The sequence below is a fragment of the Eutrigla gurnardus genome, assembly GCF_963514095.1.
Source record: "Eutrigla gurnardus genome assembly, chromosome: 18".
Lineage (NCBI taxonomy): Eukaryota > Metazoa > Chordata > Actinopteri > Perciformes > Triglidae > Eutrigla > Eutrigla gurnardus.
The window spans coordinates 991,966-1,011,406 of record NC_139929.1 but is presented as its reverse complement, the minus strand read 5'-3'; the positions used below and the strand labels follow the sequence as shown (position 1 = coordinate 1,011,406).

At 43.6% G+C, this 19,441-nt stretch overlaps 2 protein-coding genes across 2 annotated transcripts; both read right to left on the bottom strand.

The window, feature by feature from the left end:
* Positions 1-98: 98 nt before the first annotated feature.
* rmc1 (regulator of MON1-CCZ1) lies at positions 99-11,920 on the bottom strand. The gene is made up of 21 exons (XM_084033700.1): positions 11,728-11,920; positions 10,303-10,379; positions 10,029-10,113; positions 9,862-9,918; positions 9,656-9,742; positions 9,309-9,449; positions 8,910-9,013; positions 8,680-8,769; positions 8,482-8,587; positions 4,263-4,371; positions 4,114-4,158; positions 3,766-3,819; positions 3,143-3,271; positions 2,665-2,771; positions 2,452-2,571; positions 1,895-1,972; positions 1,706-1,810; positions 1,324-1,392; positions 975-1,062; positions 472-609; positions 99-392 (listed from the first exon to the last, which is right to left on the bottom strand). Exons 1-21 carry the CDS (start codon positions 11,824-11,826, stop codon positions 313-315), a joined length of 1,968 nt encoding a protein of 655 aa, XP_083889826.1. The 5' UTR covers positions 11,827-11,920; the 3' UTR covers positions 99-312.
* Positions 11,921-12,359: 439 nt separating this feature from the next.
* Positions 12,360-18,409, bottom strand: riok3 (RIO kinase 3 (yeast)). The gene is made up of 13 exons (XM_084033533.1): positions 18,086-18,409; positions 16,822-16,937; positions 16,450-16,595; positions 16,260-16,367; positions 15,978-16,087; positions 15,738-15,881; positions 15,540-15,667; positions 14,995-15,177; positions 14,726-14,885; positions 14,199-14,279; positions 14,040-14,129; positions 13,490-13,603; positions 12,360-13,395 (listed from the first exon to the last, which is right to left on the bottom strand). The coding sequence occupies exons 1-13, from the start codon at positions 18,119-18,121 to the stop codon at positions 13,282-13,284; spliced, it is 1,530 nt and encodes a 509-aa protein (XP_083889659.1). The 5' UTR covers positions 18,122-18,409; the 3' UTR covers positions 12,360-13,281.
* Between the last annotated feature and the right edge of the window lie 1,032 nt (positions 18,410-19,441).

Here is a 19,441-nt window from a genome sequence, read left to right as displayed (position 1 = left end):
TAAACGCATTTAAAATGACATTTTATTTTTGTATTACGTAGTTCTGGTTGGACCTTTCCTCCCTGGTCGTCTCCACCTGAACGTCCCACAGAAACATCTCTGACACACCAGCGTTTATTAGATATTTACATGTTTTCATAGTTCAGAGCTGCTTCATTGATTAGTTATACAGTAATGATTTCCTCATTGTACAAAATAAACATCACTATATATACACAAAGGTCCATGCGTGCATCTTGTAGTCTAAACCGGGTCCTGGACCCGCTACGAGTCCAGCGTGACGGAGACCCGGTCCCGTGGTCCTGCTGAGGTTCACACCGTGGAGGGTTTCATCAGAGCGTGGTCCCCGAACAGCTGCTTGAAGTGGACCACGTGCTCCTCACAGTGTTCTCCTGACGAGGAGATCCAGAACGTTAAAACAGTCTGAAGGTTCACATCTAACAGGTTTATTATTGTTTCTACTCGTCTCACCGGGGTTGAAGTCCGGACTTCCTCTCAGCCGCTGGTTTCTCTGCTGGAAGGACCTGAACACGGTGTAGAACAGCATCTGGTCTCCGGTCTGCCGGGCCGCGTCCAGGAACTTCCTGGACGACACGTTGTCATGGCCACCTTAAAGGGACAGGCGCTGATTAACCGTCTCATCTGAGCTCAGACAACATCTTCAGTTAATGAACGACTTCAAGCTCAGATTTAAAAGTCTCGTTCTCTGTGTATTTAATTCATGTACTTAATGAAATACTGTTATTATTAATTAAGACTCTCAACTTATCCTTTAACTAAAAACATATGTACTTCAACCAAAATGTAAATGTTTGGATCTAAATAAATACGGGTTTGTTGTTGTAATACTCAATTCGACCACAAGAGGCTGTAGTGTTCCTCTGTCCTCAATCAACATGAAATCATTATTTCCCTCCAACCAGACTACAGTGATCTATGAGTGTGTTTAACGGGAACAACGGCGAGGAACGTACCGACGCTGCGGATGAATCTGAGCGCGCCCAGAACCTGCTGCTTCGACAGCAGGACCTCCACGATCTCATCGTTGGCTGTGGAGAGGCGCTGAGGACACACCGGCCAGACAATGCCATGTCAGTGAAGGCTTTATTAGAAACTGTGTGTGCGTGTGTGTGTCTGTGTGTGTGCGTGTGTCTGCGTGTGTGTGTGTCTGTGTGTGCGCGTGTGTGTCTGCGTGTGTGTGTGTGTTCGTGCGTGCGTGCGTGCGTGTGTGTGTGTGTGCGCGTGTGTGTGTGTGTGTCTGTGTGTGTCTGCGTGTGTGTGTGTGTGTGTGTGTGTGTGTCTGTGTGTGCGCGTGCGTTTTACCTTCAGCATGTCCAGTGACAGCTGGTGAGCCGGAGGATACGTACTCTCCAGAGACAGAAGCAAACAGGCCTGAACACAAACACCATTTAGACGTTCATTCATGCTCGTTTTCTTGGGAATGTGACCAATTAACTGTACAGTTAATTTATTGTGAAAACAGATATATCATACATATTTTATTGTCTGTTGATGTCTCTTGACTTTGCACCAAAACGAGACAAAATGTGAAACTCTCCCGACGATGAAGCTGGTTTTTAACTCGGTAAATCAGGTTCTGGACTTGTTTCATGTCCTGGCAGTAGGGTTAGGGTTATTATGTATTTAGGGCTGTTTGGGGACCAACGGGCCCGGCGGTCTGGTTTCAGACTGCGTTTGAACTCACCAGCGGTTTGGAGTCGCTGAGGACGTGATACTGGAGGAACTGGTGCAGCATGTAGAAGAGGTTGTGTTGCACCAACGTCTTAATCACCAACTCGTACAGGTAATGCTGCAGGACACAAGCAGCACCATCACACTTCGTCCTGCAGGTGGCGGCAGAGCAACGCCTTCAGTGTGAAACGTGAGGTTTTACCTGAACGGTGATCTGGAACTGGTTCAGAGAGCGGATGTACTCCATCAGGACGGCAATGACGAATTTATGGGAGACACCCTGCAGAAAACACAGCAGTCCATTAAATATAGACATATATAATATATATAATAATATATATCATATCCTTTATTCTTGTTTTCGTGTATTGAAAAACACATTCTCTAACATTTTCATTATTTTAAGACTACCAATAAAATAGTTCCCTTAAGTTTAATAAAGTTTAAATAAATAAATAGTTCCCTGAAAGTTTTATAAATTATGTACAAATATAAAATCCTGTGGCTGAAGTGTTTTTTCATCTCTGAAAACATCGGAATTGTTTTTCCTGTCATTGTCTGTTGCTGTTATACTCAATATGGCCACAAGAGGGTGTAGTGCACCATGTGTCTACATCATACATCAGTCCTGGAAGAAAAACACTAAATATATATTATAACACATCTTCTGCCAGCCTTTTAGCTTCATGGTTTGTGTGTGTGTGTGTGTGTGTGTGTGTGTGTGTGTGTGTGTGTGTGTGTGTGTGTGTGACTGCATACCTTCCTCTCTGTGAACGATGACAGCACGTGTGTGTACATGTCCGACTGGTCGATGACCGCCTGCGTTCTGATTGGACGCTTCTGTGCTGCGCTGCCTCGACTCGGACCGGACTCCATCGCCTGCCGACGCACACACATGAACACGTGAAAACACACACACATGAACACGTGAACACACACACAGGGACGGCGGGCGTGGCTGGGCCGACTCACCGCCGTGTAGGTGAGCTCCGCCTCCAGGTATTCCTTGTACACCTGGTTGAGCTTGTCGAACACTGTGGCGACCACAGGAAGGCTTCCTTTGTCGCCGCCCTGCAGGACTGAAACAACACACACACACACACACACACCACTTAGCTTCCAGTTCTGCAGCTTCACATCACATTTCAGGCTTTTTCATAACATTTGAAAATACATCTACAAATAAATAAAATAGAAATAAATGCAGGAATACATAAATAACGAGATAAGAATCTCTTTGGACATGTGAAGCTAAATAACATCAAAGACATGCAGACAGACAGAAAGACGTACTCTGTGAACAGACAGACAGACGTACTCTGTGAACAGACAGACAGACAGACAGACAGACATACTCTGTGAGCAGACAGACAGACAGACATACTCTGTGAACAGACAGACAGACAGACAGACAGACATACTCTGTGAACAGACAGACAGACAGACGTACTCTGTGAGCAGACAGACAGGATGACCATCTTGCAGTCTCTCCTCCGTAACAGGAAGTCCATCAGCTTGCCTTTGTCCTGCAGCAGGTTGACCGTCGGAGGCAACTTCACCTGTAAGTACCACAGGTAACCTGAACACAGAGACGCGTTTATAGGAGGACGGCAATGACATCACAACAACAACAACAACACAACAATGACATCACAACAACATCACAACCCGATCTATATCGGATGTCCCGATCCGATATTTGGATCGGATCGGCCGCCGATATTAGCAAAAAATGCATATCGATATCGGATCGGCCTGCACGGGAAAATCCCGATCCAGACTCCCGATCCAGTTTTTTTTTTCGTAATAATAAATGCACTCATGTCGTTGTAGTGTTTTACAGTATCTGTAGCTATTAATGTGATGCTCATCATTTTCCAGCCATATTTTTCCGGCCCCTAATTTTGGATCATTTCCATCAACCGGCATCTTTAATCTTTAATACGTGCTTGGATCGGCTGGTATCGGTATCGGCCGATACTAAAAGCTACAATATCGGTATCGGATCGGAAGTGCAAAAAGCTGGATCGGGACATCCCTAAATTACATCACAACAACAATGACACTCCACACCTTCACTAGCACTGATGATGATGTCGGGTTGGAAGACGCTCCAGGACGACGAGTCTGAGACGTTAAAGATCAACACCAACACTTTATTGCAGTAGTAATACAGTAAAAAAGTACTAATACATTAACACTAGTTCTCATATACTAACACTAGTACTAATATTTTAACACTAGTACTAATAACATCATCATGTGTATAAACTGTTTGGGAGTTGATATTTTTTTATAAAGTGTCTAAATCTTCAACTGGTTAACTAACTGAAGTTGATGGAAATACTCAATACAAACTTGAAGTACTTGTACTCAAGTCCAGTACTAGTACATGTACTAGTGCTGGAGGTAAAAGGATACAGAGTTGACAGGGAACTGGAGGCTGAGAGGGAACGACGGCCGGACCTGCAGACACAGAAACAGTGATGTAGATACTTGTGTGGCTGTGTGTGTGTGTGTGTGTGTGTGTGTGGCTGTGTGTGTGTGTGTGTGTGTGTGTGTGTAAGTACCAGCCAGTGGGATCCTGTAGGGGTGGATGGACCGGCCGGGCAGGACGGGTTGGTGAACGTTGACGGTGCCGTCTGGTTCCTTCAGCTTGATGTCGAAGATCAGAGACGTCTGACACACACACACACACACACACACACACACACACAGTACGAAGCACAAAGTAGCAGGAATATCAGTCAAATTAAGTACAAATACCTCAAACATGTACTTGAATAAAAGTACTGGAGTAAAGGTACCCTTGTAAAGGTACCCTAGTAAAGGTACTGGAGTAAAGGTACCCTTGTAAAGGTACCCTAGTGAAGGTACTGGAGTAAATGTACCCTAGTGAAGGTACTGGAGTAAAGGTACCCTAGTAAAGGTACTGGAGTAAAGGTACCCTAGTGGAGGTAGTGGAGTAAAGGTACCCTAGTGAAGGTAGTGGAGTAAAGGTACCCTAGTGAAGGTAGTGGAGTAAAGGTACCCTAGTGAAGGTACTGGAGTAAAGGTACCCTAGTAAAGGTACTGGAGTAAAGGTACCCTAGTAAAGGTACTGGAGTAAAGGTACCCTTGTAAAGGTACCCTAGTAAAGGTACTGGAGTAAAGGTACCCTTGTAAAGGTACCCTAGTGAAGGTACTGGAGTAAAAGTACCCTAGTGAAGGTACTGGAGTAAAGGTACCCTTGTAAAGGTACCCTAGTGAAGGTACTGGAGTAAAGCTACCCTAGTGAAGGTACTGGAGTGAAGCTACCCTAGTGAAGGTACTGGAGTAAAGGTACCCTTGTAAAGGTACCCTAGTGAAGGTACCCTAGTGAAGGTACTGGAGTAAAGGTACCCTAGTGAAGGTACTGGAGTAAAGGTACCCTTGTAAAGGTACCCTAGTGAAGGTACTGGAGTAAAGGTACCTAGTAAAGGTACTGGAGTAAAGGTACCCTTGTAAAGGTACCCTAGTGAAGGTACTGGAGTAAAGGTACCCTAGTAAAGGTACTGGAGTAAAGGTACCCTTGTAAAGGTACCCTAAGTGAAGGTACTGGAGTAAAGGTACCCTAGTAAAGGTACTGGAGTAAATGTACCCTAGTAAAGGTACTGGAGTAAAGGTACCCTAGTGAAGGTACTGGAGTAAAGGTACCCTAGTAAAGGTACCCTAGTGAAGGTACTGGAGTAAAGGTAGTGGAGTAAAGGTACCCTAGTGAAGGTAGTGGAGTAAAGGTACCCTAGTGAAGGTACTGGAGTAAAGGTACTGGAGTAAAGGTACCCTAGTGAAGGTAGTGGAGTAAAGGTACCCTTGTGAAGGTAGTGGAGTAAAGGTACCCTAGTAAAGGTCCTGGAGTAAAGGTTCCCTTGTGAAGGTAGTGGAGTAAAGGTACCCTAGTGAAGGTACTGGAGTAAAGGTACCCTTGTGAAGGTAGTGGAGTAAAGGTACCCTTGTGAAGGTAGTGGAGTAAAGGTACCCTAGTAAAGGTACTGGAGTAAAGGTACCCTAGTAAAGGTACTGGAGTAAAGGTACCCTTGTAAAGGTACCCTAGTGAAGGTAGTGGAGTAAAGGTACCCTAGTAAAGGTACTGGAGTAAAGGTACCCTAGTAAAGGTACTGGAGTAAAGGTACCCTTGTAAAGGTACCCTAGTGAAGGTACTGGAGTAAAGGTACCCTAGTAAAGGTACTGGAGTAAAGGTACCTTAGTGAAGGTACTGGAGTAAAGGTACCCTAGTAAAGGTACTGGAGTAAAGGTACCCTAGTAAAGGTACTGGAGTAAAGGTACCCTTGTAAAGGTACTGGAGTAAAAGTACCCTTGTAAAGGTACCCTAGTGAAGGTACTGGAGTAAAGGTACCCTAGTAGAGGTACTGGAGTAAAGGTACCCTAGTAAAGGTACTGGAGTAAAGGTACCCTTGTAAAGGTACCCTAGTGAAGGTACTGGAGTAAAGGTACCCTAGTGAAGGTACTGGAGTAAAGGTACCCTAGTAAAGGTACTGGAGTAAAGGTACCCTTGTAAAGGTACCCTAGTGAAGGTACTGGAGTAAAGGTACCCTAGTAAAGGTACTGGAGTAAAGGTACCCTTGTAAAGGTACCCTCAGTGAAGGTACTGGAGTAAAGGTACCCTAGTAAAGGTACTGGAGTAAAGGTAACCTAGTAAAGGTACTGGAGTAAAGGTACCCTAGTAAAGGTAATCTAGTGAAGGTACTGGAGTAAAGGTACTGGAGTAAAGGTACCCTAGTGAAGGTAGTGGAGTAAAGGTACCCTTGTGAAGGTACTGGAGTAAAGGTACTGGAGTAAAGGTACCCTAGTGAAGGTAGTGGAGTAAAGGTACCCTAGTAGAGGTACTGGAGTAAAGGTACCCTAGTAAAGGTACTGGAGTAAAGGTACCCTTGTAAAGGTACCCTAGTGAAGGTACTGGAGTAAAGGTACCCTAGTAGAGGTACTGGAGTAAAGGTACCCTAGTAAAGGTACTGGAGTAAAGGTACCCTTGTAAAGGTACCCTAGTGAAGGTACTGGAGTAAAGGTACCCTAGTGAAGGTACTGGAGTAAAGGTACCCTAGTAAAGGTACTGGAGTAAAGGTACCCTTGTAAAGGTACCCTAGTGAAGGTACTGGAGTAAAGGTACCCTAGTAAAGGTACTGGAGTAAAGGTACCCTTGTAAAGGTACCCTAAGTGAAGGTACTGGAGTAAAGGTACCCTAGTAAAGGTACTGGAGTAAAGGTACCCTAGTAAAGGTACTGGAGTAAAGGTACCCTAGTAAAGGTACCCTAGTGAAGGTACTGGAGTAAAGGTACTGGAGTAAAGGTACCCTAGTGAAGGTAGTGGAGTAAAGGTACCCTTGTGAAGGTACTGGAGTAAAGGTACCCTAGTGAAGGTAGTGGAGTAAAGGTACCCTTGTAGGGCTGCAACGATTCATCGAGTTACTCGATTAACTCGATTATGAAAATTCCTCGAGGCAAAACATCTCCCTCGAAGCCTCGTTAAATTCAGGGATGTGCAGGGATCCGATTGTTCCACACGGACCGTTGTTCAGGAAGCACCAGCGCGTCATACACGGTCATTCATTCTGAATTTAGTTGGCGCGATGGCGGAAAGTCAGACTCAGAATGTCCGTAAACGACAGAGAGTATCGGGGCTAAACAACGGTATCCTGCTTGCCCATGTGAGCGATTTATTTCTGACAACAAAACGAATGCGTAAAGTAGTAAAATGTGTGACTAGATGTCTCCTCGTCTCCGTGGCGCATTTCTCCGTTTTGTTGTATATCGATCACTTCTCATCCGCCATCTTGCGAGTGACGTATAGAGTTACGTTTATGCATCGGACGCTCGTATTGGCTCCCGTAGCAGCTTTTACAGCCAATCGGAAAGCCTGATTTACGCTTGGCTGTGAGTTGTTGTGTTTGCCCAAACGGACGGAGGAGTTCAAAGCAGAGAAAAGAATGGTCAAACAGTTACTGTAGTGATAGAGAAAGCTAAATACATAAATGGCACAGAAGAAGTACACTATATACACACATATTTAGGGCAGGGAGAGGAAAGGGCCATTGCTGGCAAAACAAAACGTAAATTAAATGTTATCCATGTTTTATCCAAGTTGATTTAACTGTATTGTTGTTAAATTCTCACTGGCACTTAATAAATGGGCTTAGTTTTGGAGCCAAATTTTGTAGTTGGAATGAATACCTCTGTATATTTTTTTTTAGAAATGCTTGATCATTTTACAGCCACATCATTTTCATTATGCATTATTTGTTTTGTTTGTTTAAAAACGCAATTTTTTTTTATCCGATTCCTCGATTAATCGATCGATAAAGTGCTAAATTAATCGATTACAAAAAGAATCGATAGCTGCAGCCCTATACCCTTGTGAAGGTAGTGGAGTAAAGGTACCCTAGTGAAGGTACTGGAGTAAAGGTACCCTTGTGAAGGTAGTGGAGTAAAGGTACCCTAGTAAAAGGTCCTGGAGTAAAGGTTCCCTTGTGAAGGTAGTGGAGTAAAGGTACCCTAGTGAAGGTACTGGAGTAAAGGTACCCTTGTGAAGGTAGTGGAGTAAAGGTACCCTTGTGAAGGTAGTGGAGTAAAGGTACCCTTGTAAAGGTACTGGAGTAAAGGTACCCTAGTAAAGGTACTGGAGTAAAGGTACCCTTGTAAAGGTACCCTAGTGAAGGTACTGGAGTAAAGGTACCCTAGTAAAGGTACTGGAGTAAAGGTACCCTAGTAAAGGTACTGGAGTAAAGGTACCCTTGTGAAGGTAGTGGAGACTCACCTGGGAGCTCTGGTGATGAACCACCACCAGGTTGTCCACGATGTTCAGAGCAAACTTCCCCGTCGTGTTCAGCTTCAACACGTGAGTCTTTTTACAGGCACCCTCCCTACACACACACACAAAGAGTGGATATATATATATATATATTTATATAGTATATATAGTATATATATATTTCTAGGTGTAGTACTGTGGTACCTTGGTAAGTGATACAGCACCACTTCTGCACTGGGGCTGTTTGCTGTTCTTGAGTGATGCTTCAGATACATCACAAACAGCTGACCGTAACTACAGAGAGAAACATCGTTCATATTAATAATTCACCATTTACAATTAATTAGTGTGGCGTCATTAAGACAAATGATTGACTTTCTCTGCTTTGATCGAAGAAGCTGCTGTTGGAATCGGTCGGCGTGACAACGACTTACATGGTTGCCATGGCGATGTCTCTCTCCGACAGGCTGAGTTTGGCGGGTTTGGGGACGACCGGCAGCTCGATCTCAAACTTGGACATCTTGGACATCGTCCCATTCTGAAGAACAAAAACACACGGAATTAATAACAGATGATTTATGAGCAACGTAATAAAAACTATAAATATACAAAAAAAACTAAATGTTATAAATTAATAAATTAATAATATAATATAAATATTTATATATATGTTTATATTTAATTTAAATAATATACATTAAACATATTAATCATCACGATTTTTTGTTGGATAAAAAGTTGTGTGTACAACATCAAATCTGACGTCATGATAAACACACTGGTGGATATGAAATGACATGGAAGCGTGCAGCAGCGGCGGCGGCGGGTCTCACCCTGAAGGCGAAGGGCTGTAGGACGTTCCCCTGCACGGTGGTGGACAGCAGGATGACGGCGGTCTCCGGACAGTACTGGTACCAGTTCACGTTGATGCTCTGACTCTTCAGCAGCTTCAGGCTTCGCTTGTCTGGAAACACCTGAGGAGAGACGAGAAAAATAAAAAATAAAAAATGCACCACCAGACGCCCAATCAATCGGTCGGTCGTCGTTCAACCTCCTTCTGGCTCAAAACTCCAGGTAGAAACTCAGTTCTAGTAAGGACAAGGTGGTAACAACATTCTTGACCGCTCAGAGGGCGGAGCCAAAGGATAAAGGAGGTCAAGGATTGGCTGGAAGGAGGTACCTGGTAGAACTCGGTTCCCTGGTCGGTGATGAAGACGATCTCGTTCCAGCTGGTCCAACAGAAACCCAGAACGCTGGCGTTCTTCGTCTGCAGCACGAACACAAACCACACAAACTGACTGTTATTCATATTCTTTATCAAATGTCCTTTTAAAGCTCGACAGGAAACCAGGAGGAAAGCAAGGAGACGGAGGATGTGCAGCGTACCTTACACTCCTGGCTGAACTCTGTGTGAGGATAGTCGGGGATGAAGTTGATGAAATCCTGCCGGCGACAAAACAATAATAATGCAATAAAAATGGATCAGAGCTTCTAATATATATCTATATTATTATCACAACACACCAACACTGTTCACGTGCAGCCGAACTCACCACAGACTTCGAAGTCCTCTGAACCGCCAAGATCTTATTCCCGATGGAGAACTTGATACACTTCACTTCTCCTTTATCGTCCATCCTGAAACACAAACGATCGTTAAACGCCGTCGTCTTATTTCCCTCAGCGTTCCTCAACCTTCTCCAAATCAAACTCAGGCACTTTTCAAGCTTTTCAAGGTGCATTTCCATGCTTTTCCAGCACCTACCAGTCGATGTATTTATCCATCACTAAATGCTGTCAGATTTTCCCCCACACACGTAAATGTACCTGAAGGCAACGCTGCTCTTGTCCTCGGGGCCTTTGACCACGACGCCCGTGGCTCCCCCTGAACGCACCGCGAACACCTGCAGCCAGAAAACAGGACGGAGAAACATCAACGCTTAGTTTAAGGCTCTAAAAGAATATTCTATATGACACAATATTATTTGATGATGTGATGTGTGTTTAATGTAACTCTGACTGGAGTTATTCTGTATTACCAGCATCCACAATTTAGTAAACATAGACCAAAAAATACAGATTCATGTCAGATTAGGACCCAAAATAAATACAAAAACAAAGAAACAGCACACCAAAGATTACAAAATTAACTATAATATATTTTATTAAGCAATGAATTGTTATTTTTTGGTTTTATTTTTAGATACCATCTAAAAATAAAACCATCCATCCATCCATCCATCCATCCATCCATCCATGGATGGATGGATGGATGGATGGTTTTATTTTTAGAGTGTGGGGATTAATTATACTGTCATGCAACTTTCTACTCCACAATATTTATCAGCTTTGGTTGCTGTAAAAATATACGCGTTTATAAAAACGTGCTGCCTGCTGAGACTTCATTTGAACCGTCATTTTTGCATTAATTTTAATTTATTATTACTTTAATTTTTTCACTTTTGTAATTTTTTGGGGAGGGATAATGTATTAATTTCATTTGATAAGATGTTCCTGTTTAAGTGAATAAAACTCTCAATAAAGAAGATAAAGAAGAAAAAAATAATAATCTTATAAACTGTTGTATTTCAGTAATTTATGAGTTCATTAACAGAAAATGTATTTGCTACTTTTATTTGGAATGATATTAATGTATTAGTAATGACATAATAATAATAATTATTATTATTATTAGTGGTAGTAGTAGTAACGTTGAGCGTTGGTGTTATTTTGGACTATTTTCATAAACCGAATAATCAATCGATTAATTGAGAAAATGACCAACAGATTAATCTTAATTTTATTTCTTCTTTATTTCGAATGAAAAAAAGATGAACATGTATAAACAAACGTACAATTATATAAAATAATAAAGAAATAAAAAGCCAATTTCAACATAATACATATTAAAACCAGTCGCAGGGAAACATTGATACACATTACATTTCCTGATTATATTTTTATATATTTATTTTATATTTTTACTGAAGTAACATTTTCAGTGAAGTACCGCATTACCTTTACTTCAGTAAAGTATCCGAGTACTTGTTTGTTTTTTAACCTAGCTAACAACATTAGCTTTCGTTTATTTAAATGAAGAAATGTCTCATCAAACAGCAAACTGAACGCAGACTAACGTTTTATTGCCGACGAGCTGACTTTAAAACGTTCTTTAAAACAAACAAACTACAGTTGGCTAGCTGCGTTAGCTGAGCTGCGTTAGCTACGCCTATGCTAGTTAGCTTAGTTTACCTGCTTGTTAGCTTCATCGAAGAAGACGTTGTTGACGCTGGAGGCGTGTTCGAACTGCACCGGGTTCTCGCAGAGCTCCAGGTAGTGGTCCTCGCTCATCCTGGCGCCGGAGTAGCGGGATTAATAGCGTGGTTTTATCCGGAGTTCAGAGTCCTGAGAGGGGCAGCGGAGTTGGGACGGTTCGTTTCGACCGGCTGACATTACACTTCCGGCTTCCGGGTTGGAGCCGTCTTCAGAATAAAAGCGGGCGGACGTTGTAATCAGTGGAATTCACACTCGAAGTTTGTTGTCAAGTACGTTTCCGCAAACAGTGAGTTGGCCTTTTTGTATGTGGGGTGTTATTTTGTCATGTATTATCATATATTTGTACAAAATGTTTTGTTTCAGATTTGTATCTGTAGATCACTTTTATTCTGAAGGAGTCAGGTCGGAAGTCTTCTTGTTTTCGGAAGTCTTCTTGTTTTCGGAGTCATGTGCCTGACGATCACGTGGTTGAGAGAGAAACTTCAGATTGATCTTGAATAGCTTTGTGATCAGTAGAACAAACCTTTGAGTGTTTTTCTGATATTATATACATTTTAAAAACCTTCACATTTAAACCATCAAGATAAAAAAACACACCAGACGTTAAATTTACACTTCAATCATCTTTATTACTGAAAAACATTTACAGCTTCTAGTTTAGTGACACTTAGTTTGGTTTCCACGGTTACCAAAGCCCTTCAGCTTCCACAAACACACCAAGCCAAACTGCTGTGACCTTTGACCCCTAAAAAGAGACAGAGCTACAGAAAAGAGATTTTATTAGATGGAGATGAGAATTACTAAAAATGAAAATACATGTTGACAACATAATCATTTCTATTATTTTTGATCTTATATTTGTGTTTGATTGCATTTGTATTCTGCATTATTTTACCCGTCTGATTTATTGTGAACCTATCAAAGCACTAAGAATATAAATGATTTTTAGAACTGAAATATGTTCGTAGCATCTGTCGAGTTCTGAAAGTTGGCGGAAGACATTTTAATCTGTTTATATTTCATTTAAATTAAATATGTTTGGTGTTTAGTTGTATATTTCTCTCTTCTTGCTTCCACACTTGTGCACCACAACATTGAAAGAAAAGCATATTTAATGTTTGTCGTCTTCTGCATCATTTCACCCTCATTTCCCTGAATTCGACCCCGACGTACGCGGCCTCTTCAGACTTATTAATATGAATAATAATTTAAAATGCGTGGGTATACTGATGGAGCCTTGCAGCTGGACAGAAGAGGTCTCGTTGCTTTAGTTGCTTCCACTGTGATTCTTACAAAAACACACACTGGGAGGCGGCTCGGCGAGGGCCGGCGTCAGCGGGAGGATCGCAGGTGTGTTGCCCTTCAGGACGCTCTGACTTCATCATCCAACACGGTGAACCTCCTCCCTCCTGCAGCCAGGAGGAGGCGCTCCGTCCTGCCTGGTTTAAAAGGAGTAGCCATCGATCATCTCCTGGTTTTCAGCGTTTTCAACACGGCGGGATCGTGAAGAGAGAGCGAGCCTAGCGGCTGTTAGTCGTCGGCGTCGGGATCTAAGGGAGGGCCGGCGTCTTCCGAGTCCACGGGGAAGGCTTTCTTTCCTCGCCGCTGCACGTGATCCTCGTTCCTCTTTTCCAACGCCACGATCTGTCACAGAGCACAAGACAACACACCTCGTCATCATCAGGCTCAAAGTCACGTCTGGAACAACCCAGCCAGAGCATCAGGGACGGCGTGTTACCTCGGCGATGAACTCGGCCTCGTCCTCCTCGTTCACGGGGATGTTCAGGCCGCTCACGGCGTTGAAGAGCTCGCAGGCGCTCATCGCCTCGCTCACGCCTCTCTTCTGGAAGAACTGTCACGGCAACACGCAGATGTTCAGTCCTCTCACATTAACGATTCATTATTGATGTACAACAAGAATAGATTAAAAACACTTCAATGAGAATAAAGTTCAGTTCAGATTTACGATTCTGCCACAGAAAACTTGAAATAAATGATAAGAATAATCGTATAGATATAAATAAATATAATAATCAATTCTTCGACAGGTAACAGAACCTGGTTACTTCAGGAATTTATTCGGTATATTTTGTTCTTGTTTTTATCGGAGACAAATAATATCAATTGAATACGTTTTTCTGGTTTTTGAAATAACATCTGAATTCCCTATGAAGAGAAAAAACATTCCAGCTAAAAATGATAAAACAAAATCAAGTCTTTGTCCTCTGTATAAATCATCAAATCAATGAACGCTGCAGGCGTCGCCGGCTACTGAAGGAGGCGGTTACCGTGGAAACGTTCCTGCAGTCTCTGTAGAGGAACTCCAGGGCGTGAGGGTGTTTGGGCTCCACAGACTGACTGACGTCGATCAACCACACCTGCAACACAAACGCACATCAGCTCCGCGGCGGCCGGTAAAGATCAGAGAACGGGCAGAGCTGCCGTACCTTCCCTTCGTGCCACAGCATGTTGTATTCACTGAGGTCGGCGTGGACCAGATTACACTCCTCGTACATCTGCTGCATCACCTGCAAGCAGAGACGTCCACACAAGTCTGGACAAGGGTCTATATATATATATATTCTTATGTTTTATTTATTATAGAATACAAATAAAAAAGGCGCTGAAGACATTTAAATTCTGTTCCTGCTGAAGTTATATTTGTATTTGCCTCATTGCAGAGCTGACATGTTTTAGTCTTGGTTCAACAATGGAATATAATTTATTTGTATGATTATTGTTGTTGTTACATTCAAACAGAAGTATTAATATATTTTTTACCATAATTAATTAATAAATAGAATGACACTAACGTTTCTACGCTCACTGCTGAATCCATTAATCGATCGATCAATTTGCATGTTAAAGTTGGGATCTGATTGTTGATTCTAGCATCTTAGACACAGAAACAAGGCATCAGTATTTCTTCTGGTCACTACAGAGTGGCGTTGGCGGCGTGCGGCGTGCTACGTACGTGGAGGACCTGGTAGAAGGCGTTCTTGGCGTCCTCAGAGCTCAGAACCACGTCTTTGAGTTTGGGGGCGGGAACGTGGTCTTTACCGATGAACGACATCACCAGGATGTGTTTCTTCAGCAGCACCACCTCGGGACAGGGAATCTCCGCCTTCCTCATCCTGAACACACACGGACACACACACACATTTTCCAGAGTGAAAACAGCTAAACAGGAAATAGGAGGCCGGGTGTTGCCGTGGTAACAGGTAACAGGCGGAGGCCGTTTACCTGCTCAGGTTGTGCATCTCCTTCTCGGCCCACAGGCGGATGATCTTGCGCGGGTTCAGCTTGCTGAAGCGGTCGATGAAGCGGTAGTCGTCTTTGATGTAGCGGTCCCGGTTCTTGAACTCGTTGAGGGTGGTCTTGAAGACCTTCAGGACCACTTCGTCGGGGACCGGCTGCTCCTCCAGACTGGAACGGGAGAGAACCGCTCGCTTAGAAATGTTATTGTGTTATATTGTGTTTTTATTTAACAATATATTCTGAAAAAAATATATAACAATATCTAACATCCAGGGTTCCTTCACCTTTTCCAAAGTCAAATTCAAGCACTTTTCAAGCATTTCAAGGTGCATTTTCATGCCTTCCGGTTGTGGTAAAATACATATTTGTATCCAATACAATACTCAGAATTCAGTCTACTTATTATTGTACTTAAACCTGAGTATTTAATGCTTTATAAGCTTTTTCATTCCCTGTAATCAACAGCAAGGAAACAAATTAACCGTCATTAATGGATGTAATACTCTAAAAGAAGAAGAACCTCCACCCACCTGCCTCCGTTGGCGTGGAACACCACCGACTCCTTCCCGGTGCTGATGCAGCCGTTGATGTTCTCCAGCACGCCGGCGTTCACCATCTTATACATCAGCAGGCGAGTACGAGGGTCCACAGCTTGTTCCTGGAAGAACAGGTCAGGGGTCAGAGAGCAGGTCTGCAGCAGGCAGCAGGTCTACAGCAGGTCTACGTACGGCGGTGGAGTGCTCCTTCTTGTCGTGCAGCCGGGCGCTGCGGCGCTGCTCGCTGTAGCAGTGCTGCTTCAGGGCGTTGAACACCTGGTTGGACAGCTTCAGGTCCATCCCCAGACCGTCGCCCACGTGGACCTCCGGAGCAAACTGGGGGGGAAAGGATTCGTTAAAACCCCCTCAGGACCACGAGACACAACGCTCGGCGCCCTCTCTCTGTAACGGGTGAATCTCTGAGCGTCTTACGTTGTCCATGCGCGCCGTGTTCTTGCGTCCGCAGGTCACGGCGTCGTGCTTGGTGGTGATGTTCTTGCCTTTGCCGGTGAAGCCCTTCCTGGGGGTCGTCTGAGGCTTATCTGGGGGTCAAACAAGCACGTCAAGCATAAGCATCTCAAACTGAAGGAATGTCAACATTGTTGTTATAAGAAATGAATCAACAAAGTCTCAAAAGGAAAGCAGACACGGGCCGGGCAGCAGGATGCCATCGGGTGTTTCTGTTATTTTGTCCACCCTGTGCAGGTGCGTTACCAGCTCTGTAGGGATCGTGTCTCGTGTCCTGCCAGTCCACCTCGTCCTCTGAGCTGTCGCTGTCTTCGTACGGGTGGACCATGCGGTAGTTCTCGAAGGAGATGGACACTGGACACAAGCGGGGAAAACACGGACGGTCATTGAACTGCTCACGCCAATGGATCGGCTGCGTTTCAACCAGCTGTTGTACCTTTGCTGTCCCCGTTGAACTTCTTCTCCTCCCGGCGGAGCTGGTCGTCACACTCGCGGTCAAACTGCATCTGCAGCATCTTGGCGAGCATCAGGTCGCTGGTGGTTTCCGAGACTTCGTCCGACAGCAACAGGTCTGCCCCGGGACTGACAGACAGACAGGCAGACAGGCAGACAGACAGACAGACAGACAGGGAAAGAAGGATGCAAAGATTGATGACAAATGAATATCTCCTTCATGTCTCAATGACTTGAATCTCTCATAATTTCCCTCATAAAAAGCCCAAAAGCCCCCACTAGAGGGGGATCAAGTAGATCCCTGGATGATTAGATCAACAGTTTCTATCTTTAGGAAGAAGAGGAGAGAACTGACTCGGTGAGTGTCGGGAAGACGTTGGCCTCCTCCTCCAGCTGTTTGGCCAGCTGTTCGCTCATCACATCAGCCAGCGAGCAGGCGGGCGGCGCCGCGGCCACCGAACCCCACGGGCTCTGGGACAAACACACACACACACATAGACATTAACACACACACACACACACACACACACACACACACACACACACACACACACACACACACACACACACACACACACACACACACACACACACGTCTATCTAAAAGGTAGTAAGAGTTGGAACATTCTCCCAACTATGATTCACTGCCTTTAAAAAACAGCTCAAAAATGGTTACAATCAAACCATAATTATTATTTATTTATATTTTTCCTATTTTTTATTTCATTTTAATTTTTGTATTCATTTTTTTTAAAAGAAAAAGAAAATGATGTATATATTTTGTGCTATAATGTTAAGTTATACATACATACAAATTTGAATGAAAATAATAAAAACAATCAAACCTGTGAACATATGTGAGTCGACCAGCACTTTCATGATTTCATGATGTATTTTAGTATATTTATGTAACGTCTTGTATCTTCTTTTGTTTTCTGTCACTATGTTTGAGGGCAGCAGATCACCTTTAAACTCCGGCAGATTTAACACAAAGGGATGGATTTGCATTAAGTGCTCATTCATATGCATCTCCAAATAAACAAATAAATCAACATCCGAGTTCATGGTGCCTTCATTAAAGCCACTGTGAACAATCATAACTCTAAATCAACAACACAATAACAAGAGACTATAAACATCATACAAACGATGGTCATGTGATGTAAAATGTCAGCCAAAAAGAGAGTCAACATCTTAATTGATTAGTTCAACTGCTTCATTAACAGTCAATCAATCTAAATAACCTAAATAAATACGTCATCGGTGAGTCAGCAGTGTAATGAGAGTGAGTCACTGCTGGACTCACTCTGGAAGAGTGAGACAAGTCCGGACATGTCTGAGCACTTTATACAGGTGCTGAGGAGGAGACGTCATCGTCTCCAGGCTGTGACGTGGCGTCACAGTTTATTTACAGGCGTTTTAAACACCCAGCTGTCGACTCTGTGTGTCCGCTCACGGCGCCCTAAAGCCGGCCTTTTAAGGAGTAGTCTGCCCGACGAGGCCGTAACGGAAAAGAGCTAGCAGGAGCTACGCTAGGTGGCTAACCCGAGCTAGGTGGCTAACGTTAGCTCCGTGGGAGTTGAACAGGCAAAGACAGCTCAACAGACGTAACTTCTTACCTTTGGCATTTGCGCTGCGAGTCCTGTCTGATCCATGATTGCAACGATACCGATTAATCGAGTGTTTCCTTGACGACGTGAATGGTGGGCTAGCCGCTGAGCTAACGTTAGCTAACGTCCCGTCGGAGGCAGATGTTTGGCGAAGAAAAGGAGATTAACGACGACGTCCCGCGAAGTGACACGAACACGCAACTGTTGTACGAAAGTCCGGGAGATAAAAGATACTTTACAACGACGGACAAGTGCTTTTATAATAAGATAAAGGTTGAAAGGTGGAGAGCAACTTTCAGCGAGGCGTCCGTCAGCCGTATGAACCTTGGCACAACAAGAATGACGTCACTGTCCGGGGTCTGAGGTGCGCCTTCACAATAAAAGTCAGAGGTTTTATTGTCATCTAAAAGCCCCACATATACTCGAGTTGCGGTTGAAAAGTCACAAAAACGACGACGTGGCGTCTTTTCCTCACGACTTTACCTCGAACTCATCGGGATTTAGGAAAAGACGACCTTCCCTAAGCTACGTCATTATAATGCGACAGCTGGTGACTGACGTCTGTTGTTGGCTATTTAAACAGACACATTAAGGATTATCTCATTTTAAATGTGGACAGCCAGGTCACTGATATTATTTAGAAATTGTACAATGTATGCATTGTTATAGTATATTATACTACTTTTTTCGTGTACTATGACCCTTACATTGTGTATATATTTTATTTTGAAGGTTGGAATTTACATTAAAAAAGGAATCTAGGCTTCCAGTCACAAGTTTATATGATGATAATAATAATAATAATAATAATAATAATAATAATAATAATAATAATAACAACAATAATAATAATAATAATAATAATAATAATAATATTAATAATACATGATGATGATGATGATAATTGATATCTGTCTCCCATGGCAAATTGGTCTCAGGCAAGGGGGCCGTGTAAAAGCGAGGGGTGGTCCTTGCTGGGTCTTCCTCGTCCTCGTCAGGTTGCCGGTCCGTTCCCTCCCCCTGGATCTCTGTCTCGTGGTGGCATCTTCCTGCAGTGGCTGGCGTGGACCCATGTGGCTCTCTGCTCTTTTCCCGGCTGAGTTACTTACCAGGAGTACCAGAAATGGTTGTGTCCAGCGTGGTTCCCTCCAGCGACGTCTCCTGCAGTCTTTTATCACCACCCAGTCTCCAGGCTGTAGTGAAAGCAACGGTCCTCCTTGCAGGGGGGTTGGTAGGGCTGCTCTGACCTGTGTGTGGATAGACTTGAGAGTTGAAGAGGTTAATGCAGTCATCGAGCATAGGATGGCTGGATTCCTGGTCTTCTCTCAACATTCGAGGCACACTAACCACTTTGGAAAAAACGTT

Coding starts and splice junctions, on each gene's coding strand:
- rmc1 (XM_084033700.1), bottom strand. CDS start 11,826: ATGAGCGAGGACCACTACCTGGAGCTCTGCGAGAACCCGGTGCAGTTC. Junction 10,380..11,727: donor TCGATGAAGCTAACAAGCAG/GTAAACTAAGCT, acceptor TTCTGGCTGCAG/GTGTTCGCGGTGCGTTCAGG. Junction 1,393..1,705: donor TCAGCGACTCCAAACCGCTG/GTGAGTTCAAAC, acceptor GTTTGTGTTCAG/GCCTGTTTGCTTCTGTCTCT.
- riok3 (XM_084033533.1), bottom strand. CDS start 18,121: ATGGATCAGACAGGACTCGCAGCGCAAATGCCAAAG. Junction 16,088..16,259: donor ACACGATCCCTACAGAGCTG/GTAACGCACCTG, acceptor TTTGACCCCCAG/ATAAGCCTCAGACGACCCCC. Junction 14,130..14,198: donor TGCTGTGGCACGAAGGGAAG/GTACGGCAGCTC, acceptor TTTGTGTTGCAG/GTGTGGTTGATCGACGTCAG.